Raw genomic sequence first — 26,862 nt, 5'->3', positions numbered from 1 at the left:
ACCAGCTGCAAGCTCCAGAAAGGATGACAAATGCAAATACGAGCATATGGTCCATCATTTTTGCTCACTCGCCAAATCATCAGACGCTTCTTGAAGGTGTCATTGCTTACTGATGCGCTAATTGAAAATTTACTGTGGTGGAAATATGTGAGAGGAGCACTTCAAGTTTGTTGGTCAGACAAACTGACAGTGATTGGCGTGTTTGTGATAATGCATTTATATTCATGCATTAATAAAACTTATTAAACGTTGTTTTTAGTACCTCTTCCTTCGGTTTTGATACCATGCACCAAATCAGAGGACTTTTGTAGAGTGGGTTTTCATTGGATTTTAACATTGATAACATCCCGGTGTATTTGCCTTACATATTGTCACCAGTAACTTAATTTTTCCAGTAACAAAGAGTTAATATCCGGCATGTCCTTTCCTTATGGCCCACGTCATATATCCATCCATCCGTATATCCATTTTCTTTACCCACTTGTCCTATTCAGGGTCCCGGTGGGTCCGGAGCATACGTCATATATGTTAATATCTAATTTTTTTATTATACATACAGAAATCAACGTATTATACATTAATATATGGAATCATGCAATTAAAATATTCATCTGTATGTTTCATTTTGTGTTTATTGCATTTTAACAACATCTGGTTTTGAAAATATACTTTTTAAAAATAATACTTTCTACATTTTTTCCAATTACATGCAAGCTATAATACGGGTTAAATATTTTTAGATGTAAAATCGCGACATTTCTGATAAAGAGTCTTAAAGATAGTGGAATGGCCTGGCTATACAGCATCAAAACCGAACGACCTGTCAGAAATAATCTCCCAATTATTTTCTTTGGCATGTGCCTAGAAATAGCATAAAAACAGAGTGTAGGTTGTATCCTTGTGCAGAGCATCCTCTGAAAACAGTACCAGTGACAGGTAGAGGTTGGCCTGTCTATCATTTCAGCTTAGCCTCTCCCATTGGCTGATCCCCCCAGTGTGTTAGATCTGAGTCCCGCCTACCAGGGTTACCATCAGACAGAGGCAAACACACACAGCCGATGAGCCAGCCAAGCCACAGCACCGACTCAAGGTAGGAATGGGAAAAGTTTTTGAAGGTTTTTTTTTTAATGGTTGACCATTGATGACTGCTACCCATTTAGAAGGAGGAGGACGCCATTGTATAGGAACCAGCAGGGAAGAGGATGCCGCAGAATAACCAGCTAGTTATGTGGTTCAGAGGGAGGTCTGTCAGGTCTGCACTGATATTCAGCTCTTTGAAGAGGTGTGGGGAGAAGGAGGGAATGTGTGGATGAGGATGAACGCACAAGGCAGTAAGATATCGGCATGTGCGCTTCACAGAAGTGTGTGGGCTGGTGGGAACATTTCCAAGAGAGGAGCCAGATGAAAACAGAAGCAGGGCTGGCAGATTTCATTGCAGGATTCACAGACACAGACACAGACACACACTGCTCAGGCACATGCATTGTTTTGTGATGCACCTTTTCACCCAACAGCTTGCCGGGAGAGTATCAAAACACCCGGGTCCTCTACACTATGTGACCTCGGTCTTGATATCATGCAACAATTGATCCATCAGAATACTTCTGTACAGCAGCCTTTGAGTTGATTTTAACATTGCTAAGGTACCTGGCTGAGTGTCCCACTCAAACCACATCCCAGTAGATTTTCATTATACTCTGAAAAGAGCACAAGGTTGTCCAACTGATTTGGCTCCATCGATTTTGTAGCGAAGCCAGTCAATTTCATTCCCTAGGCTGCATAGTTAGATAATGCGGTGTTTCCATATCTGGGCCTCGGGAAACCACAGACAGTCCACGTTTTTGCTCCCTCCCAGTTCCGGGTAGGGAGCTCTGAGGGAGCAAAAACATAGACCGTCTGTAGGTCCATTAGGACTAGATTGGGACACTTTAATAATGGATTTCAATTGCAATAAAATGAACCAATGTGACCATTAGGTACCTTCACCTGCTTAGTGTGTACACTGTTCATTTTGCAGATGCTTATTAGGGCCTCAGATCTTCATGAAGGAGCTGAAGGAAAAATGGAGGTTCAGGTTTTCAGTAGTGCAGCATTCATCAGCTATATCAAGGCGGAAATTGCCAACAATGTCAGTCAGCAGCTACGTTTTTCGTTTATCATTTTGTTTATTCTGTTTTGAGGTGACAGTACTTATGACTTGACTGTATAATTGCACTGAGACAAGGGAACTGCTTCTTCTCCTGCAGATGAAAAAAAAATATTACTCGTTTCCTAGGTTTGATGCAGATCCACCTGGCACACCCTGTGGGTAGGAGTATGGATAGATTTCACGGACAAAATACCCAGGAAACCTAATGCTTTCGAGCGTTCGTGTTCCACTGCGCTGCAAAACACATGCATACCAATCAGAATCGATGGCGCTGACACAAACCCTGCTCGACGATCTCTTTTGGTAATAGTGAATGGGACACAGCATTGACCGCGGACTAAAATCGTGTGGGCTTAACCGGCAGCTGATCTAACAGCGAGCGAAGCCAGAGGCTCCTGCGCAGTGCGCCGCGCACAGGGAGGGTTCGGCGGTAACACAGCTCATTTGGCGATCAAACACATCTCAGTGACATTTGTGCCAATACGTGTCGCGTTCGCTCGGCTTCATCCCACCAGGAGCTGCTCGGTAGATCAATATCTTCGGTAGAAATCAAGCGGAGTGACGGGAAAAAGCTGAACTCTATGCATTACTCGCGACGCGTCGCAATTTGGTTGTACCGGCTGCATGTGGGTTTGATGGAAAAATGTGGGTATTTTTCTGACTTGGAGATGATCTCATTTTGGCTACTCTGTTTGAAAGTGCTGGTAGGTAACGGGAAACAAACTATACTCATGTCTCTCCCTTCTGTGTGAATTGACTGGCGCTGGATTGCTATGTTTTTGCTTGAGCTTGAAAGGAAAAATCCGCTACAGCTACCTTTGTGCATGGCTTTGATGTTCTTCTGTCCAACTGACATTTTCAGAATCATTGGGATGATCGGTAATGAGGGATTTCCCGACTGTTAATTAGTTGCTTCTTTCTGCATTGCCGGACACTGAAAAACAGTAATGCTGCATGCCTGTTTAAGTAGCCGTGGTAAAACTGTGCTGGTAAATACATTTTTTCCTTTGGCAGAGATAGACATATATAAAAATCAATCTACCACCAAACAATGTTTACACAATGTTTGAACATATTTGAATAAATAATTGAAATTTCGTTTTATAGGCTAATAAAATGCGTATATAAATATATTTGGTATATTTAGATTAGAAAAATGTGTATTTTTCTCTTTTCACGTTAGAATCATCAGAGTGTTTGTGTTGTAATGGTGTTTTGTTAAAAAATGTTTTTGATTGGAACAGGTCATGGTGCTTGAAATCTTCCATAATCCCTTTGATTCTGTGATATTTTACCATAATGATTATACATGACAGTTTGTGCCGTTTTTCCCCTTTCTCTGCGAGCAGAGTTGTTTCAGAGTTTTACAGAGGGGGCAAGAGATTTCATTATATTAATTTTTTTTTGGGGGGGGGGGGGGGGGGCATCAAGAATGTCCCAGAGCAAGAACGGAACTGAAACCTCGGATTTTTCGTTGTTATAAATTCATACCTCAAAATACAGCAGATAATATGCTTACGGAACCCTGCTTATCGCTGTCTTCCCACGGAGTACGTTTGTCCAAATTTTAACCTTTGTCTGATTTGTGGTTGGATGCTGAGGACTGGGAGCAAAGCCAAGATTTCCCACAGCAAGGGCTGGTTCTGCTGGGCAAATCGTTTGCTAGGGCACCAAGATTTCGCCTTCAGTTTAAAAGCAAAGATATTATAAGGAAACAGAGAATTGCGGTCGCAAAGGGAAAACACACATATGAGATGGGAGAGATTATTTTACTACCTTGATGGATCTCATGGACTTGTGGTATTGTGATGTCATTCAGCGCAATAACTCAAATAGTGTAAATCACGTTAATCTTTTATAAAACTGAAATTATCTGTGTTTAAAGATAATATCAGTCATTGAACATGAGCGTGCTTAAAACGTGAACTGCAACATATCTGTCATTTAAAAAGGTAAAATTATCGTACTGTATCTGCTTTGTTTATGAAATCACTGGTTCCGGCTTTGTGAATCTCATGACGAAATGTTTGGTTCCAATCCTCAGCACCTCTTTCCCCTGGAAGTACCGTCTTGAAGGGCTGGACCCCACCCACCCCCCTCCCCAGCAGTAAAATTAGGACCCGACAGTCATGCACCACAAGAACAGAGCAGCGCAGGCGTGGGTGACAACATTTAATCCAGAAATCTTACATAACAAGTCCGCTGCTTCTTCAGGGGTTCTCTTCAAACAAGCACTGAACAGTATTTTCTAATATGTGTAATATGTGTAAACATTGTGTGTGGAAATATATGCCATTTTTCTTTCCTCTACGACTGTGCTGTCATTAAGTGTCAGGCTGCCGCATAACGACCTCTGTTTTGAAAGAAAAAAAATATATATGTGTATATGTGGGTGTGCATGAATTTATTTAGGTTTAGTTATTTAGGTTATCCTTTTTTGTTGAGTAGTGTTGTTTTATAACTTTGCAAGTGTCCTCATGCACACGCACATTACTCACAATTTCACACCAGTCATCCATACAGTGCTACATTTGCAAAGTCCTTTAATAGAATTACTGCATCCCTTTGCATGCGTGTTTTGAACTTGTCACCGGTGCCGGCAGCACGTTGGAGCATGCGACAAACGCACGAGTGCACATGCACTGGGGAGGCAGGGAATTATGGTAATTCCGAGGCCTCTGTGCCGTGCCCAACCGAATTCCATGGTTTGCTTGAAATGTGTCTCATGGTGAATTGTGGTATCAAAAGATGCCTGCCCACCTGCCGTGTGTGTCACTGTTACGCTGAAACAAAGAAACAGTTGTCACTTTGAAGGGTTCATGGTGGAATGTGTGACATCTCGCAGAGATTCGCCTTGCAGAGCAGAGACCTAAGTGTAAATGGCTGTAGATCGGTGCCTTTAACACCTTCTTTGTGGAAAAGTAGGATTTCAGTTGGCGAGCAGGTAGGCATCTTTTCACACTTAACAGACCCCAGTTGTGTGCAACAGAGGGCTGGAAAATGACAGGTTGAGCATTTCTGCAGGTTGAAAGTAATGCTGCAAGGGGTTTGTTGGTTAAAAGCTGTTTTGTTCTGGTTTTGCAGAGAGCCACGACTGGCCTGAAAAGGACGAATGGGGGCAAACTGATTGAAGGCTGCAGTCACCCTCAAAATCCAACAGCCGAAGATCAGGAATACTTCTCAGAAGCTGTTACCATAGAGACCAGCCACCTTCCAAGCACGGCCACTGTAACTGACAATAAAATGGATTCTATGGAAACAGAGACAGCAGAAAATAATGGCTTACTTGTGGAAGGTGTCCAGGCAGACATAACACAACCCATTAAGACAGAAGAAAGTGTGGAACCGTCAGAGGTTCCACCCGGAGACAAAGATGAAATTTCTGTACTTGAGGACATAGAAAATGGAGATCAGGAGAGTGGGAGAGACATTAGCTGCCACAAGGAGGCTTTGGTCCTCAAGGCAGGACAAGAGGAGTCCAATCAAACAGAGACCACGACATCATCAGTTTCAGACTCACCCTCAAACACAGGAAGCGTGTGCAAATCACAGGACCCGATCGAACACAACAAAAGGGACACTCCTTTAACCACGGATGAAAAGGTCAATTCTGTTCCCACAGAAGAAAGGCACAGTCTTATATACACAGAAAAAAGGGACAGTCCTACATCCAAAGAAGAAAAGGATAGTAATATACCCAATGGAAAAAAGGACAGTCCTATACCCACAGAAAAAAAGGACAGTCCTATATCCAAAGAAGAAAAGGATAGTCCTATACCCAAGGAAGAAAAGGATAGTCCTATACCCACAGAAAAAAAGGGTAGTCCTATACCCAAGGAAGAAAAGGATAGTCCTATACCCAAGGAAGAAAAGGATAGTCCTATACCCACAGAAAAAAAGGATAGTCCTATACCCAAGGAAGAAAAGGATAGTCCTATACCCACAGAAAAAAAGGATAGTCCCATACCCAAGGAAGAAAAGGATAGTCCTATACCCAAGGAAGAAAAGGATAGTCCTATACCCACAGAAAAAAAGGATAGTCCTATACCCAAGGAAGAAAAGGATAGTCCTATACCCAAGGAAGAAAAGGATAGTCCTATACCCACAGAAAAAAAGGATAGTCCTATACCCAAGGAAGAAAAGGATAGTCCTATACCCACAGAAAAAAAGGATAGTCCCATACCCAAGGAAGAAAAGGATAGTCCTATACCCAAGGAAGAAAAGGATAGTCCTATACCCATAGAAAAAAAGGATAGTCCTATACCCAAGGAAGAAAAGGATAGTCCTATACCCACAGAAAAAAAGGACAGTCCTATACCCAAAGAAGAAAAGGATAGTCCTATAACTAACAAAGAAAAAGATTGTAATATATCCAATGAAAAAAAGGAGAGTCCTATACCCAAAGAAGAAAAGGATAGTCCTATACCCAAGGAAGAAAAGGATAGTAATATAGCCAATGAAAAAAAGGACAGTCCTATATCCACAGAAAAAAAGGACTGCCCTATACCCAAAGAAAAGGATAGTCCTATACCCAAGGAAGAAAAGGATAGTCCTATACCCATGGAAGAAAAAAATTGTAATATACCCAATGAAGAAAAGGAGAGTCATATAGCTAAAGAAGAAAAGGAGAGTCCTATAGCTAAAGAAGAAAAGGAGTGTCATATAGCTAAAGAAGAAAAGGAGAGTCCTATAGCTAAAGAAGAAAAGGAGTGTCATATAGCTAAAGAAGAAAAGGAGTGTCATATAGCTAAAGAAGAAAAAGATAAACCTCTAGCCAGTGAAGATAAGGGTAGGCCTATAGCTAGAGAAGAAAAGGAGAGTCCTATAGCTAAAGAAGAAAAAGAAAAAGCTCTATCCACAGAAGAAAACAACAATCCTATATCCAAAGTAGAAAGGGATACTCCTATACCTAAAGAAGAAATGAACTGTTCTGTCCTCAAAGGAGATGCTGAAGACAATGTGGTTCTAGAAATCAGTCAGAAAGCTCTTGATGGTTGTGAGGGACATGGTGTTACCCAACATAATGCCACTCAGGGGGAGAAAAAAGAGCCTGTTTTACAAAAGTGCCTCAGAGAGGATAACTTATCAGACATCTCCAACGAATCTTGTCACAATCTCGACCAAGATGACTTGAGTGATTGTTTGCAGGTTGAAATAGCCATTGTGTCATCAGACAGTGAATCCGATGACAAATGGCGAGCCATATTTTCATCCTCAATAAATAAAGAGGAAGAAAATGACATATACTTGGACAATAGCAAGGACACTAATGCCCAAGAACATTTTGTTGAAGAAGTAGCAAGCACAGAGTATGCTCATACAGAACCTGAACAGAAAAACGAAGCTCAGGTCCAAGACAGTGCAAGTATTTCTGAACAGCCTGAGTCATACTCAGGGTATGACTTAGAGACACAGGAAGATCCCTGCCATTTTTCTACCCAACCTCATGGCTTATCAAAAAATTCTGAGGACAAGGAGGAGGTAGCTCCAAGCTTAGTCAAACATAGAACATACACAATAAACTCTGCGAGATCCGGCATGGACAAAAAGATCCCCAGTGACTACTGTGTAATCCAGGAAACAAAGAGTGAAAATGTCAGCACAGAGCATGTGGATTTCCGATTTGCTCGCAAACAGTGGCTGAAGATGGAGGAGCAGACGAAGCAGCAAGCTCTCCAACCTACTGTCAAACAGGGATCCTGTCAGGGGGGACACAGCCTCATGTACACTCCGGTGAGGAACATCGAGAAGCCTAAGAAAGACATAGAGCTTGACAGTCTGGCTCTGAGGGAACTCACATTTACCCAATTCAGCCCATGCTCTGAGGATTCGGGTCTGGATGATTCCAGCTACCGCTCCCCTTATGATGAGCCTGAGACTCCCATCGAAAGGGAGATCCGCCTAGCCATGGAGCGAGAAGAAAACTTTAGAAGGGAAAGGGGGCTGCCTACCTCACCCTCTGCCAATATTAGACCTGCCACCGTCTTCATGGGGAAGTTCAACAAACCAGAGGAGAGAAGAAAGACCCCAGACCTTCAGGAAGACAGCTGTAGACCACTGAGGTCTCCCAGCATTAAAACACCACCCTTCTCTGTCAGCACTTCGTCATCATTAAAGAGTCCCACATATCACGAGATGACGGCCAACAACGTCATCATCCTCGAGCCAGATCCCTGTGGTCCTGGAGCAAAGCATTGCTCTCAGGGGCCACAGATATCTCCAGGATTGAAGACATTCAATGAGTGGCCCTCAGACACCACCAACGTCATCATCCTCGAGACGTCCAACCTGATAATACGCAGCGCCTCTGAGTTCTGCCTCAACACGACCTGCCAGGATGCACAAGAGAGTACGTTCCTGAACAATCCCTTCTTCAAACTGCGTTCCCGGAGCACCCAGTCCCTGGTAGACCGAGAAATCAAGATCGTCAAGCAGAGGGAGGAGGAGCTAAAACAACAAAGGGCTCATATTTATCCAAAAGAGAAATACAACACTGTTCTGGTGTCACCAAACTTAATGGAAAGCATAAACTTTGACAAATCAGGTAGGTCAAGCCTGAAAAATTGGTTTTGCCATTCCTGAATTCAGTTTGGGTGAATTCCGACGTAGCACAAGGCATGTAAATGCTGGGAATCTTGACAAGTGTCAACAGAGGTTCTGTGTTTCGTTCACCAGAATTGCCAGTGAGATGCAAATCATCTCCTTCGTCACCCCTGAGGACCGCTCGCAAGATGGACCGCTCCATTGTGTCCTGCGACCACAAGGTAAAGACTCCAGGTTATAGTTTTTCTCTCTATTTTGTGTCAAAATTTTATAGCAGCAGTTAATCAATGGGTAAAATTAATGAGATGACCCTGCATGTGAAGCCAGCCTTTATGGATGAACCCATCTTCCCTTAGTTCACAGACACCTTTTCTGTGGTACGTCGCAAGAGTGCCATGGCGATGCGATGGGAGGCAGGGGAGTTTGCCAATCACCAACAAGAGTGAACACAGGCGACCTATAGCAGCAGAGATGCAGGAGGCCTACAGTTCTGTTCTTTTCTGAATCAGTCATGGTGCTGCGTTTTGTCTTGATATAACCTAGCAACAAGCAATGTGTATTTGTCATGGATACCAAGGTATTATGCGAAAGAAACAACAACTAGTGTACAAATGTCACGACCCCCGGTCGCTATATGAATGACGGCCCTATATTTAGAGCACTTGATGTTCAACAGAAATTATTTTACATCATTCCGATTTATAGTCTAGATCACATATGGAAGATATTTATTATACTTAATTTTTACAAAAAAAAAAGATTTGTACTTTTTCCAAAAATTTGAATTTATGAATAAGAGAATAAATTATATGAATTCAAAAATAGGAGACATTTGCTTAAAATTATCTTTACATTTATTCTCTAGGAGAAGCAACAAAAAAGGTAATCATCCTTGTTTGGAAGATGGATAAATATATCCCCTTCATATTTTGAGACACATACGATGAATTATGACTCATACATCACGTGGCACTGAATAATATACAGATGTCCTAGTTTATAATGTACAGCTTAGCTCTTTAAACTACTTCTGCCAAAGGTGCCAATCTTGAAAAACAATGTTAAACACTACAATCATGGAAGATTTGCTATAGATTGTAAAGTAAACATAATTTTACTATTGTCGAATGTTTAAGCAATCATTTTCTTAATAATTTTTAATAAGACAAGTCTTTATTGGTCAGAGTATTATGAGAATTTACAACACATGGACCTTACAATGTGGGGGAAAATGTGAAAAACTGGATTCCCGTGGTATCCCATAAATAAATAGTTGTTTTGTTTTGAAAATACTTGGAAATAATGAAAGAACTGTACAAAAATGGAGTGCTATTTTATATTGCAATTATTTATCTTCAAGGCAAATAGTTAATTGTTCTATATTGTTATCCGCAGATAGAGAGACACAGATAAGAAAATATGTTCATGGGGATTTGTTTTTTTTTGGGGGGGGCAGGGTACGTGTCATAAGCTTTAATTTCCCAGCTTTAGATGAAGGACAGCCTATTGTGGCAGTGCTTTCAACATATAGCTACATGGGCTATTTTCAGACGAAAATCTTGTTTCCGAGTAGAAAGTTTTCAAAAAGCAAACCAATTGAATTTCGATAAAATAAGGAGAGGAACGGTTACTCTTTTTTTAATTTTGCTAGTGTCATTTTGCATGCTGAAACCTTGATTTTGCATAACTGGCATACATGAATGAAGGGCTGTGTTTTGTTGTTTTGATCTCTGCTGGATTTTTAGGGCTGTCCTCTGTGTGTGCTGAGCTTCAACCTGTACGCCGCATGAAGACTGTGGATGCATTTGTGATGGAAATTCCGACAGTAGTAATGAACTTAAGGGAATTAAAGGAAGTGACCAGCTCACATGAAATGGTCACGTAGAGGGGAAGCCAAGGCTCGGTCAAATAATGAGCGGGGGATGGAGATTTTGAAAGGGGAAAAAAAGTAACTCTTCTCCAGGTGAGTTTTGGGAAAGGTCAGCCAGCAATTCTAATGCTGCAGTGCAGCTGAAAAGGCCCAAATCAAACATGAAAAAGGCTACACCGATTTAGATCTGTTTAGATCTTAAATTAACGTCAACTTCATGCCAGGTTCAGAGGTCACCAATGGTTATCAATGCCCTTATTAACATATGAAGACCCCACCTGTATATAAACAAAATCAGCAATCAAAACAAGTATTTCTGGTGCCAATCAGTGTTCTTTGAGTGCTGCCTTTGATTTAGCACAAAAATTAAAGATGCTACTGTTCTATGCCATCTATATGGCTCATTTTAAAATTTATTAAATATGAAATTATGTAACCACCGAGAGAGGTTGTTTCATTGACTTATATATGGCTGTTGTTGAATATGGCTTTTGCAGACAGTTCTGTTCAGTTTGCTAGTATAGCTGGCTTTGGGTAATGAGCACAAAATATGTTTTATGTTTAAAAGCATAATAATTACTGTCCTTTTAGCTGTTTTTTCTGCTCTTGTATTTTCAACCATTTAGTGTTATAAATAAAATAAAGATGGATCTAGAAACCTTACAATACAGTGGTCATTCTGTGCTATGGATTTGAAACCCTCTGGGAAAAAAACAAGAGACAGTTTCACTCATTTCGCAATTGATAGGTACATATGAGCCTATTTTGGTGATTAGTCATATACTTCACTAAGCCTGAGTCTTCCCTGCTTCTCAATGAAGGGCTTCTTCCTTGCTTCCTCTTCAGTCTTGCTTCCAGGAGCCCGATACTAACTTGTCCTAGCAGTGCACTTCACTCCATTCAATATTTCCCATTCCCTTTGAAGGTCACTTCATCTCATCCTCTGATTCATGAGGCACTGCCGGACAAGTTGACGGTCATCTCTGACATTAGAGAGTCACTTCTGCCCTCTACCTGGCTGGTTTCTGGTCGTTCTCAGTGTCTCCTGCTTCACCTCGTTCTTGTGTCCTGCTACCTTATACTGAGCCTGGAAGCAGCCTGTCTCACAGCGTAGCCTCAGCCAGCAGCACCAGGATTTAACAATGCAGATTCTTAAAAAATATGGTGTGGTCTCAATTTTTTCCAAAGCTGTATATGAGTTATACATTTTTAGACTATTTTATAACTGTACTGTCTTTTCGAACTGAAACAATAATATTCTTCCATATAATTTTAGCCCTTTACAGTTTGAAGCATTTCTAACAGACCTAAGATCACTCAGATATATATTTTTTTACCCGTTTTAAAATACATACATTTATCTCGCCTTTGCCCCAAGCAAAAAATATGTGATGATTAAAGTAAAAGGTCAGCCAGTTAAGGGCCTTGATCAAAAACCCAACAATGATATGATTTCCCTGGCAGCCATGGGACTTGAACCCACAGCCATCCTGAAAAAGGCACAGATTCCTAATCCACTAACTCAGACGCAGGATAATTCAGACGGAGGTAGGATGGTTGTTGTGGAATAGAGGCCTTGGTCACACACAGCTTATGAGGTATAAAAGAGTGATGATGAAAGCCATGTTTCCAGCGAGGAAGCCAATCAGAACCAGCTTTTTAAACAGGCTCTCCTATGACAAAAAAAAGCAACACATTCATTTGATCATACTGTACAGGTATTAAATCACATGAATGCAGGTTACAGTAAACCATAAATCAATACAGTGGTACCTCGGCTCACGAACTTAATTCGTTCGAGGACTCAGTTTGTGACCCGAAAAGTTCGCGACCTGAATCAATTTTTCCCATTTAAAATAATGTAAATACAAAGAATTCATTCAAACCTCAGAACCACTGATTTTTTTTAATGTTTTTCTGTGACCAAGAATATAGACTTAAATTAAAATAACCTTAATTATACAACAAATAATGCTGAACTAAATAAAACAGTACAACTGAACATACGCTTGTTGGCGGGCTGGTCGCCAAAACAAGAAAAAGAAACACAAAACATCCCCCCAAAAAACTAAACAATTAACATTAAAAGACTGAGTAGCAGTAAAAAACAATACAGTAATTTTGAAAATGTGATTTTTTTTAATTATACTGTACATTATTTTGATATGCCTAAAATTTTTATGTACATTTCGTGATGCGATGCGTTGTATGCCGATTAACTTTGTTTGTACTGTAAACAAACAATACGCACTTGCTACTATGCGTGAATGGAGAATATAACACTTAAATAGGAGTTACTTAATAGGGGTAATGTTGGAATAAGATCTTTATCGTTTTGGAAGCCATTAAGAAAAAATGCTCTTCTTGTTTTATCCTGTTCATTTTGTGTTTAAATGCTTAAAAAAAAAAACATATTTAGGTGTAATTTTGGGGGGCCGGGAACCAATTAATTGCTTTCCATTATTTCTTATGGGAAAAATTTGATCAGAACTCGAACTTTTTAGGATTCGATCCGGAGTCCGGAACGGATTAAGTTCGAGAACCGAGGTACCACTATATTGTAATTTTATGTATAGATATGTGACTGTTAAAAATGATCACAAACATGTTCATCAATCACTGAACGGTACCGCTATAACAGAACGTTCTCTCTATTTTTTTTCTTTTTTCAGATATTCGACCTCTTTAGAGATATATTATAGACATACATCTACAACAAGTTTTTTTATACATTCCACAACCGTTCTTGGGCACTTCTTTGTGTTTCGGGTGGTTCTTTGGGGTGCTTTTGGGGGATGTTTGTGTGTTCGCAGCCTGAAACACGGTTCATGAACCGGTACAAAAATTTTTTGAACATCTGGTGCGTAACCCAATTTCTTCGTGAACAGGACTATTTGTGGGTCGAGGTACCACTGTATATCAAAGGTAATGGAGGCACCATTAAAGAGACACTTTCTTGTGAGGGTGCACACAGTAAGACATACTAGAACCTTCTAAGGGATTATTCTAAATGTATCCCCCTTTTCCCCATCTAATTTCTGAAACCACTTGTCCTATTAGGGCTAACAGGGGGTCTGGAGCCTATCTCAGTGGCCACGGGTGCAAGGTGGCGAACAACCCAGGATGGGGCACCAACCCATCGCAGGGCACAGTCACACACCAGTCAGTCACACATTCACACCTATGGGCAATTTGGTAACTCCAATCAGCCTCAGCACGTTTTTGTTTTTGGACTGTGGGAGGAAACCGGAGTACCCAGAGGAAACCCCACGACGACACGGTGGAGAAACTCCGCACGCATGGAGCCACAGTGGAGACTCCAACCCTAGTCCCAGAGGCGTTATGTGACAATGCTAAACACTGCACCACCGTGCCACCCTCAATGTCCCTTTTCATAACATTAAAAAAAATGTTATTTACTTTGCATATAATAGCATAGATTTTCCTTTGGAAACAGTCACAGTTAATAAATGGCTACTAAGGTGATGTAGGGAATGATTTAGAATGTCTAGGCTTGTAGTATAAAACCTAAAGCTAGAGGGCGCCAAACCAATGCACATTAAGTGCACTGAGTTACCTATCACAGCTCTATTTTTAGCATATGGCACCTTCATTTTCCTGGAAAAGTGCTGATTAAGGAGTATTCATGCTTCTGTCACATCGAGATTTTACCTTAGACTCAGAAGATGATCCGGCTTCATACATGGGTGATTCCCTCCCTGTTTGAGGGAATAAGATTAATTACCAACCAGTTATTATTAAGCTGATTAGCCTCAGGGTGTAAAACACTCTCCTGCCTTTTATATAACAGCTAATCGTCGTTCACCTATCACAGTGGATGAGCATTTTAGAGGTCTTCCTTCACTCATCTCTAAGGATAATTTTTGATTGAATTCTCTCAAACAGTTTAAGGAGGTAGTGGGAAGCAACTGACCGAACTTAATTAGGCCTCTTCTGTGCACCTCCAGCACCAGACCAGTGAGAGCGGCCCAGCAGATGATTCCAGCGAGCACGCCGTTGGAACTGGCCGTGGGCAAGAGTAGCGTTTGCTGCTGGACACCGAGGAAGATGGTCGCCACTGAAAGAGACCGGCGCCCACTCAGTTCCACGCCGAAACCCAAAGCCATGTCATGCCGCACTCAGGCTCTCAGCCCCAACAGCATGTGACTCAAGAAGTGTTGCGCAAAACTGCCGCAGAGCTTGCGTCAGATATTCCCCACATTTAAGCAACAATTACTGTAATCTTAGGTATGTTTGGCAAGGAACCAACTTACCAGCCAATATCTGTGCAGTAATACCTCCACCAAAATGAAGCCAGTTGAATATATATCTCCTATGGACATCAATGACATAAAAGGGACATTAAAATCATTTCCAAAACACATAAATAGCAACAATAATATTAAATTATGTTTAAAAAACTAACTTAGCTTAGCTGCTTTAGTTTGAATAGACTTTATCATCGGCTATTACAGGATCACTCAGACCACATTTTTATTGTGTCATACATGAAATATGTTCATCCACCTATTCATCTTCTCGAGCTTATCATGCTCTGGGTTTTAGGGAGGGGCCTGAAGCCTATTGCAGGCAGCACCGGTCATGAGGCTAGGGAGGGTCTACCCCAGAGGAGATGGCATTCAAATACTAAAAGCTGGTTTTCTGTAATCTTCTCAATTTTCCCTGACTATTTCCTTGAACTGTTTATGGTTGAGAACAATTTGAGTCTGATTCTTCCTCCCCCGAGTACAAGTTAAACCAAATCATACGGGGCCACAGTGACACATCTGTTAGACCCAACATAATAAACAACGAAAGATATGATGGCAGGTCACACCAAATGCATATCCAAAATTGAGATCCCTCCTAATGAATCACGGCACAGCCCTTCTGTCAAAAAACATCAAGAAACAAAACCCCATTGCTCTCTCATCAAATGACACGCAGTTACCAATTAGACAAGCCTTGTCTGAGAGGAAAGTAGGTGGCAAACCTTCAAAAGGCCTTCATTATGATTAATTTTAACGACATGCAAATTGGAGTAGGGGCGTGCTTTAATTGTACTACTTCGAACATAACAAAAATGACATCGCCAGTGGGTGTTTTCTTCCAGTTAACAATCATATAATCTCATAAATGGACACATTTAGCTGTTTTATTAATATGTAGGATCACACATGCACATATCACAGGGCCTAAATTCCAGGTGGCCTGAGACAAGGCCGAGCCTGGTACGAGAGGCACCAAAGGGGGGTTACACACACAAACACACACACACAGATAACCAGGGAGGCTAGCACTCCAACTTTTATTGCCCAAAGATTTAGGGACCTACAGACAAGCAGAGTGGACTTCACGGACAGGGGTCCCTCGACTTGGCACACAACCCCCTCCCCATACATTCTGCCTTACATTTCACTCACGCAACAGACAAACACCCTAAAGGAAATTTCATTTAAGTTTGGCTTTTGTATACCCTGTATATTGATTTACTCACGACTACTAGTCTCAATATACAGATACGTTATGTTTGTATGTGTCCTAACTTTTAGAGAGTCTTCTGTGTTAAAACCCCCCCCTCTCTTCCAACATTCCTTTGTGGTCCTTATCTGATCTTGGTGGACCTCACCAAGTTTCTTTGTTTCTACCATGCTATGTTAAAAGAACTGAATTAAGGTGTATTTTATCCATTCTGGAGAAGATGAATTGGCATAAGCCACACCAAACAAATTATGTTCTTTCCAGATGTGCAACTTATATTGATATTACCACAAACTAACGGCCACGCCTATCTATGGATAAGATGTGCTGTTTGTAATATGAATATTTGATGTAATATCCGCACAAAGTGTAACATCTGTTGAGGTGCAACCCAAAACACCTGTATCCTATACTGATGTGAATCAGTCACATAGATACAATAATTAATTGTTTAATCAATTAATGCAGATGGTATGAGGTATGTACCTGTGAAGCTGGTATGGCATGTTTGGTATCAATCTGATTGTTAATCACCCCTGATTCCAAATCTGGTCAGTGATTACCATAAAAGTGGATGTATCAAAAGTTATAACAGCTTAATGAAAATCATCAGTAAAGGTAGAATCAGGCGGGCCATAAATCACAAAAGGACTGATACAGACCCCCTTCCGAAAGCCCGCCAAATGGATGGCCAGCCATTGGGCCAGGAGTCGAATTCCTGGTCATCCCTATTCATGAACTTTAGACCATAAAAATCTAGCACCTCAGAACAAAGGCGAGCAGAACAACCGCCAACCAGAGCAGAACAACCGCCAGCCGGCGCAGAGAAAACCATCCGCCCGAAGGAGAACATCAGCCCGGGAGAAGAGAAACCCACAAGAAGCCCTCCGGTGAAGGCCCAGCTGAACAGAGAACAGCACCCAAGACAAAGCTTCACCAGGAGAGAGAATCTAAAGGGACTCCACTCCACTGCTCCAAACGCCGCGCCTTCCTGAGTGCCATCAGCTCAGCAGCTCTGCCATCAACTGCCAAGACCCCCCCCCCCCCCCACTCTTCAACCAAGTAAACCAACTTCCTTTCATTCTAACAACTTAAGCTGTTCTGTTTAACCTGCTATAAAACTTTAGGGTCGTGTTTCCACAAACTATGCTTGCTTTGCAGAACAGTATTTCCCATTTAAGGTTACTCATTTAAATCCGGTCATTGCATTTTCATAATTACATCGTTTGTTTCTATTCCGTTATTTCGTGTTTGTTGTTTGTGTTAGGTGTAATGTCTGTCTTATGTTAGTTGTAGTGTTAGTTAGGAATAAATGCATGTCTTTTACACAACTTTAGCCTCCGTCATTGTGTGTCTCATAATAAGTTCCTGCCATTGTGCGATCTTGCTACACGCTCTGAACCTCAAACTCGCCTGAAACATCGCGAGACTCTCTCTCATTGGCCGTGAGGGGAGCTTCGCTACCAATCGTGTACATTACCTGGTGATGCAGCTCGCTGGACGAGCCTTCTAACCCAGGTTACTAAGCGATACTGGTAATTAGTGAATCCCATTTAAGTCTCACATTAACAGACTCACAGGGATACCGCAATTGAGTTTGGAGGAGCCGACCATTCGGCATAACAATTGATTAATAATCAGCATTAAATAATAATTAATTAAACTTTAATTAATTCAAACATATTGGTGGAGAATATTAAAATTTATTTGAGCTATTAATTCCTACAAATATAATACAGATCAATTAACTGGTACAAGACCACAGCAGCCAGGGTCCTGTTCCTGGGAATCGCTCCATCCATCCCTCCATCCATCCATCACTCCATCCATCCCTCCATCCATCCATCCATCCCTCCATCCATCCATCCATCCATCGATTTCCTGTAACTGCGTGTTCTATTCAGGGTCACTGGGGGTCCAGAGCCTGTGGACACAAGGCCTCCAGGAAGTCAAAATATTCTACATCTAGTCACAGGTTACAACAAGGTAACCACTAAGCTAACTGCTTGGATCATAGTGGTTCAGGAATAGGTCAAATTTTAGCGGAATTTTATACATTTATATTCCTATCAAACAAAAGCACATCTAAGAACATCGTCTCTGTTAAATTGGGGAGGCAGAGGAAATGGGGTCAGGAGTTCATCCATTCACTTCAGCCATCTCTAATTTTGGGTCTTGCAGCTTCTGCTTTCTGTCAAGCAGCAAAAACACAGGCAGGTCTGCACCTGTGTGCACCTCTTCCTGAACACTCGTTCTGGCTATTTGCATATCTTCACTTTTTTCGATTGCAAATCTGAGGCGACGGGTTCGACAAGTTATGCTGAGAGAGGAAATCCAAAGATGAGCGTTTTACAAACAGGGACCCTTTTATTTCAGTCTCAGGTGAAATGGGGAAGTTTAAAAAAAAACCTCAAAATATCTTGTTTGTAAGCGAACAGTGTTACATTGCTACAATATTGCATCATTCCAGGAAAGCAGGGTTTTTAGGGAGATGAGTCAAAGGGGCCATGTGAGGATAAAGGCTTACCGTGGGGCGTTGGGGTGCGGACGGCAGGTCGCCCCCACAGGCTGCAGGATAGCGAGGGCCAGGACGATGCAGCCCAGGTAGGGGTGCGCCCCCGCATCCTGTAAGATAGGATCGGTCACATTCCTGGTCAACGTTCATGTGACTGCAGCATGGAAAACTGGTCTATTTTTGAAATTTGTTATGATCACCATGACTAAGCAAAAAAAGAATGTGCATGCTACACTGAGGATATGACTAACAATCGCGTTGTGCATGTGTGGCTACGGCGATTTAATTTCAGTCAGGTATCAGAACTAGTCGCAGTGCCTGCAGCTAGGAACACTTACAAGGGGCACAAAGACGTCTCAGGAAAAACATTACAAACAGGCATCTGAGAAAAACAGATGAGCCTTTAAGATAAAGCCTCAGGTAAGGTCATGATAAAATCACTCCATGTTCCAGCATGTTAAATTCCCGAAATGTCACAAATATCCAAGCTGACAACCATAATAACAAAGGAAGAACACCGGTGGCTTTTGGGAAACGAGGCACACAGGCCCGCAGTGGAAGGGACTGGCACCCAGTGTCACAGTGGGCTAAAGCAGCCATTGGCTGACAGGGTTTCAGGCCCCGCCCACCCCCAAGGGCTTCACAGCTCCAGACCTCCCTTCGCCGGCATTCTTTCTTTCGTCATTATTGTCCGTGGGTTGATCTTAGCAGTACGAGGTGCGCCTGAATTTTAGGTAATGGCTGTGGGCAGGTGCTGGGGGGCGGTAGGTCTGCGATACGTACGTCACTCCAGCCTTTTCTGTAGATAAATGGGAGGATAAAGCCAATGCAGGACAGCAACACAGTCAGCGTCATTAGCCCACGGTGCACCTGGAGACATGGGGACGACACGCATACCCCCAGTGACCTCACACGATAAATCACAGCAATGTGTGGGCTTTACGTTTTCATTCTGATGTACAGTACTGTACCGAAGCACAGACACTTAAAACTGCGAGATGATTGCAGACACAGCACCAAAAAATATAATGGACAGACTGGATAGTTCATTAAGTATGTTGATTTTTATCACCACGCCAGCAACTAGAACAATAATCATGACGAGAGTGAACGGGTATCCAAATGTAATTTTTGGTGATGAGTGTTGACACACAACAACAAAATGTGTCCTCTGCCCCTTGCTATGTCCTATATGAGTTAAATGCAGCTAATTCAGCACCCGGGGAGCAGTATCTTACTCAGGGTACCTCAGTGGCACCTTGCTGGTCAGGGATTCAAACAAGCAATTATTCAACTACAAACACACTCTCTTAACCATTAGGCCACCACAGCCCCACAGAGGGAAGACATACTGTAAAAAGGGAAAAACTTCATAAATAGCTATAAAACAATACAGTTAATCTAAATAAGGTGTCTTAGATTAACTTTTGATAAAAAAACATTGCAAAAGAGCCTCTGGTGGAACTTTACTAAAAACCCCAGTTACACTTCACTTAAAGCAGTTATTATAATGCATCATAGATATCTTCATAATGCATTATAATGCATTCATAAAGCATTATAAACATGGCTATAACTATAAAAAGGCATAACACATTATAGCAATGTGTATTATGCAATATGAATGGTTCATGAAGATTTCATCTATAATGTACTACAGATACCTTCATAATGTAGTACAAAGCATCTTAAATGCAAACATAATGTCGACAGGCCATTGAAGACCCTACCTGGAACCAAACCTTCTGCCCAAACAGGGTGTTACTGGGCCATTCTGCCTTGAAGAACCTCGCAACAATGATCCCAGTGGTCACCATAGTCAACCAGGCGATGAGCATCAAGGCCCCTAGAAGAGCAGGTACAAGTGATGACTGAACAATGGACAACAAACCATGCTACTCTACTACTTATATAACCTTGAGATTATAGAAATTATAAACGGAGATTAACAGTAGTATCTAGATGCTTTAAAATACAGTATGCTTTGTATTTTAGCCCTCTGTAAATCATACAAAACACCGATTTGAAGATTCTCATCAAAGTTTAAGGATGCTGGGCATGTTGACCGAGGTCAGGCCCTGTAATCAGTCACACAGGCTGTGTAGACATACCATGAAACTTTATCAACAGCGAGGATCGTGAACCGCTAAAATTCTCAGGCAATCCAGTGATGGACTTCAGCCCATTGGAAACAAGGGGCTGGAGATCGTGCTTGGAAATCGCACCTGGGGACGGGCAGTGAGAGAGAGAGAGAGAGAGAGAGAGAGAGAGAGAGTGCTTAAATTGGCAAGAAAGAAGTGGTTGGCGACATGTGCGTATGTTTATCTCAGCGGGCTAATCGAAAATTGCTTGCAATAAAATTGTGGAAATGCAAGCTTACTGATTTGTTTTTATATGGCATAATCCACAAGACAAATGAGTGGAAATTGTGTATATTACATGCTAGGGGACACTGAAGTCTATAGGCCTTTCGTACACTTACATAACACCATAAAGCCATAGAGATAATTACCGGATGATCCTACTTCCTGAGGACATTTTAGTGCTGTCTTTAAAGCTGTATAATCATCCCACCTCACACCCCATAACCCGATTAATCCCAGTGCCATGGTATGGGAAAACAAACTACTGGTTTGTCCGCTTTACACACAATACCGTACACAGTGCACAGGTAGCAGTTTCGGCCAAGGACGATCCGTAATTATTTTACAACAAATAAAAAGATACTTTCCGGAAACAATTACATGGTAGTTGAAACGGATGTCATATCTTTTCTAGATTGGACTCAACAAAATTCAAAAACTGTCACATCCACATGTAATGTATCAAAGTATAGGTTAGCATTTAGTATGTCCGAACAAAACAATCAATTACAGGCAGCTATTTCAGTCAAATGCGACCGAGAAAAGGCTGCGGGGCTCACCAAAATCAGCTCCTCCGTTTGCTATAAATATGTAGTAGCTCTCATTCAGGTTAAACCTGGTTTGGTCGGCAGGGATGCTAATGTTTCTGAGAAAGCTGCATTGGACGACCCCATTGGATAACCTCCACGCCATATTTGACAGCACAGGCTGGAGACAAAGAGGCAGAAGTGAAACTATGGACAAATAGTGCATCGTGACAGCAGGTCTGGACATGTAGTTACTCAGAAAACGCATAAGCTAATAATTATGTAAACCAAAAAAACTCCGAGGTTCACAAACAATGATTATGGGATTTAGGCTGCAAGGATTCTCTCAGACTGAGATTATGCTTTTACCTGCTTTATTTTTTGATTTTAAGATTTTAGTTTCCATGCTATAATTTTTTGGTACCATTTTACAATGAGGCTCCCCTTTGTCGCTTGTAAATGGTAGTAACTCATTAATAAAAAGAAAACTATGTTATAATTTGTTTAAAATAGTCTACAGTATTAATAATTTACAAAGTGTTACAACCTAATTAATAACCAGATTATAAACCATTCATAAACCCTTTATATAGGTAGTCTTATTTTTTAAATGGCACCAATTTTTCTTTTCTCTGTCATGACACCCCTGATCTAGTTTTTAGAAAAATACGTCCCATCCTTGGGTAATCTGTTTCCTACCATAGACGCTGGTTCTGGGTAAGTCCGGCCCTTTGCATAAGCAGCACTGATCTCCACAAGGTTCCCATTCTGGACACATAAGTACACATCATCGTTCCCCTACAAAAACAACAAACACAGAACTAGCCATGTCAGGGTCAGCACCTGTTTGTCAGAGTCTTTCATGTCTCCTCCCCGTTTGGCCAGCAGGTGTCACTGGCCATCCTGTCCTCCCTGTTATCATGTTTTCTGCTGCTCATCATTTGGCTGCATAGCTCAGTGAGTCGAGCATGTTCCTACTTGTAATCCCCTCAGTTGTGTGTTCAGATCCTGCCTCCTCTGTTTTTGTATTTTCATAGATTTTGTTCCCTAGTGTTTCATTTGTTCCAGTTTTCTAGTTCTGGTGTATTCAGATTATTTATCCTGTCTCTTATTCCCCTAGTGGTAGATTCTGTTTCTTAGTTTCTCTGGTAGTTTGAGTTCCTTGAGTTAATTATTAGTTTCACCTGTTGCTTGTTCTGGTGCCGATCCTTGTGTGTTTCCTGATTGCTCGTTGTCCTGCACCCTCCCTGACAGGTTGATTGAGTTACTACTCCTTGCGTTACTACCCTTTTCAGTGTCTGTATTTAAGTTCCTGCCTTAGTTCAGTTCCCCAGTGGGTCATTGTTCTATGTTAGTTCTGTATTTTGTACTTTGCCAGCAGTGACCTCTAGTCAGGACAGTATGGCCCATAGTATCATGTGATGGGCATATTTTTCATCGTTTTATGTTTTTCACCATCACATCAACCACTGCACAAAGATTCTGCTTTGCCCATGGAACACAGCTGCAAGTTATTAGCAGTTACTTGCAAGTTACTCACAACTTATAAAGGGTCGAAACCCCTCTTTGATCTTAAAGTTTACGTTCTCAGCTGCTACAGTGTCAGCTGTTTGCCATCTGAAGATGGCCCGACTACTACACACCCACCATCCACTGGTCCAAGGACAGGGCGAAGGAGACGTATCCCGGGGCAGGCCCGCTGAGCTGGAACTGAACAGCCTGACCATTGGAGGCGAATGAGAGGTAGAAACACTGTGGGTCAGATTGCGGGTCACAGCCCACTGGATACCTGAGGCATGACATCGTGCTGCCACATCCCGCTGCACTGAACTGAGGGAAAAAAATAGAAGGGGAGAAGAATTGGGAGTGATTAAGAGCCAATGAAACACAGATAATTTAATCAAAAGTAAGGGGGACTATTTCAAGGGCCATTAATAAGACTATGCTGTGAAGTCAGTCACCGGAGCAGGCAACATGGAGCCGGGGGTGACAGTCATCCCTGGGGCTGGTGTTTGAGGACTCGCTCCAGTCAGCGATGCCACTTGACTCGGGACTTTTACCCAGAACACGTAGAAGCTCTGAACCACTGTGACTCTTGAAAGAGAGAGATTAACAAGTTTATTCCTTTCAATTATTGTGTTTAACTCGTCCCACAAAACTTCCTAAGAATAACTAGCCACCTTTCTGATGACCATGGCCAAAACTAAAGGGGTGGGGGCCCATAAGTCACTGTTAGGGTCTTATCTACATTATAAAATGCTGCTGCAACAGCCAGAAAAATATCAGGTGCCCCTGCGCTATAGCCCAGGTCAGCCTGTGCACGAGTCCAGCCTTGCTAATGTCAATAAGAGTCATCACAAACAACAGAACCTGAAAATATGGAAGACAGAATCTTAGGTTTTCAAAACTGCAAAAAAAAAAAAATAAATAATAAAATCTTTGAGTACTTACAGAAACTGCACAGCGGAGGGTGCAGCCTTCGGGGCGTTCCAGGTAACCTGTATTTGCCTCAACTGGGCAGGACTAGTCTGACTGACAGCAGAACCCTAAAAATGATCGGTTAAGACATTGTCAGGATATTCCACATATGCCAATAACCACCACTACAGCAAAATACAGCAACATGACGCCTGGATGTGGCGGTTACTGGGACCTCAGCCCTGGCATTTAGCTGATGGGTTTCTACCTGTGTGGACCCACAGTTCAACAGCTGCGACTGCGAAGGATTCAGGAGAGTGAAGGTGCCGACCGGATTCCCGCTGAGCTGTGTGGTGGCACGAGCCTGGATTAAGAAGCCCATAAACGTCGCAGATGACGTAAGAGTTACTGAAATCAAAGGCACAAAACAATGACATTAAATGACTGACTTTAATAAAAAATATATAGGGGAAAAATACATTTTAATTAATCACGTCATATGCGTGCATGTGTAAGAAAGACTCGAAAAACAATACAGAATACCTTTAATTTTGTCTCCTGGGCTGAACGTAGTCTTATCCACAGTAACCGCGTATGGGCTGGGCGAATTAGAACTGGCTGTTTGGCCATGATTTGGCATCATGCTGGCGCAGGCCATTGTCACCTGCCCATTAGGATAACATTCAACGCCCACGATGCAGGCAGCCGCTACAAGCAGCAGGACGCTCCCCAGTCCCACAGACATCTGAAACGACGGCGCACAGCCGGTATTAAGTGTACCAGTATGCAAAAAAGCGCATGTTCATATTAAACAATATATAACCGAAGGTTATATATTAATTAACCTATGTTTTCTGAAGTTTTCTTATTAAAAAATTGTCCACAGTTTTGTCTTTTTACTACAGGCAAGTTTTCACATTGTCCAGTATATACATGAACGGGTATAAACTGTATAGGACGGTCTTATTCTCGGCTAAATTTGATTGCGTGATATATATATATATATATATATATATATATATATATATATATATATATATATATATATATATGTAGGCTATACACATACATATAGCCTACATACACACACACACAAACAAACAACCACACGTACGCCACACCTAGCCAGTTCTAGCGGCGACAAACTAGTTGAAAAACTCTAAGATCTAAGAGCAGCACTTAGAGAACTAATCGCGAAGACACGTACATTATCAGTTGGGGTAAAGTTAAATGAATCATAAAGATAAAAAACTACAAGACGTATATAGCATTAATGAGCTTATCGGACGAATCGCAAAGTTTTATATATATGTATATGTATTGTGGTAGTCGAGCTGTTAAGATTACATATTTACAGGTCTTAAAGGCATGATATTAATCAGGCAGCAAAGCTGTTATAGGGGAAAACATAATATCAGAATAAGCGGGGAGGTAAAATCGAATTACACGAATTCAATTAAGCAACAATCGTAATCATTCCCATCACCCATCGCTCAGATAGAATAATAAACTTACTATAAAGAGTAAAGTATGCATGAACAATATTGAACAACTTAGCATAGTATAACCAAAAGCGCGAGAACTATAAGCGCCACGAGTGCTGTCACAGCCAAAATATATAATGTAGTATATAATGACAACAACAGCATTATATTAAATGTAAAACTCACTGTGTAATGGGCGCACAAGAAGCTGTAGTCTTAATCCTGCTATAGGCGTACGTCAAATTCACCACTCTTTCTCCAGCACCCTTTCCAAAATGATTCAGCATTTATTAAATTTAGGGGGCGGTATCACTCGGATCGGATGTCTTCTATAGGATAGACTCTTACAGGTAATTGCTAGTTTGATAATGAACTAGGAATAGTCCGAGGAGTTTCCTGCATAATGCGTATGGTCTTTAGAGGGCGCCATTAAATCGAGAAAACAATAATATCTATTATCAAAATCAGATATTCTTTGTATATTGTCACGTCCGGGAAGAACAGAACAGACTGAACCCAGATGCAGGAGGCCCAGAGGTTTATTGGGACACCGAACAAGAGACAAGTCCAAAGGGGCATGCAACAAGCGATGGTCGAGAAGGCAGGCAGAGGGTCGTGAGCCGGAGAGGTCAATCCTACGGGGAGACGCAGGACGGGAAGACAGGCACACCGGGAAACACAGATGAAGCAGGGCAGGGATCAGGAAGACGAGGCGGACAGGCAGGTCGGGCAGGACAGATGACGTTTCACAAAAGACAAGAGATGAAGAATGCTTAGTAGAGCGCATGAGAGCAACGATACTTCGCAACAGTGGTTAATCAGAGTGCTGGTTAAATAGATGATCGTAACGAGGCTTATAGTCACGTGGTCACGCCCACCGTGGGGTGACAGATATTGCATAACATGACACCGTACCAGCACAACATAATAAACAGCCGGTGTTTTCATTCTGTCTTTACACAAGATACAAGGTTCTGTGAGAGATATTAGCTCAGAAATCTAACACCAGTCTATGTTTTTAGCTTGGAAAATCACTTTTAGATTACTTGAATCTAATTTGTTCCTATTTAATTTAATAACATTCACTTCTATCCCTTTCAGTGCTTTCATTAATTCAAATGCATTGCCTTGTAAAAACATAGGAATATTTCAAACGTCATTAAAAAAAATTAGTAGGATATGTTTTATTGATTCCAGTCCGCAACATCTTTTTTTTTCTGCGCGCCAATTCCGCCAAGTACGACTTCTGGCCGCTGCTCCCGCCGCGCAGCAGTTTAGCGTGAATACTCCCAGCATCCTAGTTCTTTGTACTTCCTTATACCCTTAAAATGATGTTGAATAACGACTTACGAACATTTCAAGTTACGAACGGCCGTTCGGAACGTATCTCAATCGTTACGAACGGCCGTTCGGAACGTATCTCAATCGTGGTCTGTATTCATAAATATTTTTTTATTTATATGGTAATGTAAATGTAAATGTAAAAATGCAATGATCTTAAAATATGCAAAT

The 26,862-nt window shown here is 41.6% G+C and overlaps 2 protein-coding genes across 3 annotated transcripts; one reads left to right on the top strand and one right to left on the bottom strand.

Moving 5' to 3' along the window:
- The first annotated feature begins 1,052 nt into the window (after nt 1-1,052).
- On the top strand, nt 1,053-10,998 carry LOC111858466 (uncharacterized). Its single transcript, XM_023840271.2, has 4 exons — nt 1,053-1,090; nt 5,234-8,693; nt 8,825-8,913; nt 9,049-10,998. The coding sequence occupies exons 2-4, from the start codon at nt 5,393-5,395 to the stop codon at nt 9,136-9,138; spliced, it is 3,480 nt and encodes a 1,159-aa protein (XP_023696039.2). The 5' UTR covers nt 1,053-1,090; nt 5,234-5,392; the 3' UTR covers nt 9,139-10,998.
- On the bottom strand, nt 9,847-26,155 carry LOC111858467 (putative ferric-chelate reductase 1). 2 transcript variants are annotated; one of them, XM_023840272.2, is made up of 16 exons: nt 25,537-26,152; nt 24,410-24,611; nt 24,135-24,274; nt 23,900-23,994; nt 23,410-23,542; nt 23,096-23,278; nt 22,148-22,246; nt 21,482-21,629; nt 20,670-20,783; nt 20,289-20,404; nt 19,342-19,428; nt 18,571-18,668; nt 14,837-14,895; nt 14,497-14,640; nt 14,235-14,281; nt 9,847-12,235 (listed from the first exon to the last, which is right to left on the bottom strand). In XM_023840272.2, the coding sequence occupies exons 2-16, from the start codon at nt 24,609-24,611 to the stop codon at nt 12,143-12,145; spliced, it is 1,758 nt and encodes a 585-aa protein (XP_023696040.1). In that variant the 5' UTR covers nt 25,537-26,152; the 3' UTR covers nt 9,847-12,142. The 2 variants fall into 2 exon arrangements, with proteins under 2 accessions (XP_023696040.1, XP_072560295.1); XM_072704194.1 differs by lacking the exons at nt 9,847-12,235; nt 14,235-14,281; nt 14,497-14,640; nt 14,837-14,895 and adding an exon at nt 17,879-17,967 and having other exon boundaries at nt 25,537-26,155.
- Nucleotides 26,156-26,862: the final 707 nt, after the last annotated feature.

The sequence above is a fragment of the Paramormyrops kingsleyae genome, chromosome 21, assembly GCF_048594095.1.
Source record: "Paramormyrops kingsleyae isolate MSU_618 chromosome 21, PKINGS_0.4, whole genome shotgun sequence".
NCBI classification, from domain to species: Eukaryota; Metazoa; Chordata; class Actinopteri; order Osteoglossiformes; family Mormyridae; genus Paramormyrops; species Paramormyrops kingsleyae.
The sequence above is the reverse complement of the archived record's forward strand: the minus strand, read 5'-3'. Positions and strand labels throughout refer to the sequence as shown.

Coding starts and splice junctions, on each gene's coding strand:
- LOC111858466 (XM_023840271.2), top strand. CDS start 5,393: ATGGATTCTATGGAAACAGAGACAGCAGAAAATAATGGCTTACTTGTG. Junction 8,694..8,824: donor CATAAACTTTGACAAATCAG/GTAGGTCAAGCC, acceptor TTCGTTCACCAG/AATTGCCAGTGAGATGCAAA. Junction 8,914..9,048: donor TTGTGTCCTGCGACCACAAG/GTAAAGACTCCA, acceptor ATCTTCCCTTAG/TTCACAGACACCTTTTCTGT.
- LOC111858467 (XM_023840272.2), bottom strand. CDS start 24,611: ATGTCTGTGGGACTGGGGAGCGTCCTGCTGCTTGTAGCGGCTGCCTGC. Junction 23,995..24,134: donor TGAACTGTGGGTCCACACAG/GTAGAAACCCAT, acceptor GATCATTTTTAG/GGTTCTGCTGTCAGTCAGAC. Junction 14,641..14,836: donor TACTGCACAGATATTGGCTG/GTAAGTTGGTTC, acceptor GGTCTCTTTCAG/TGGCGACCATCTTCCTCGGT.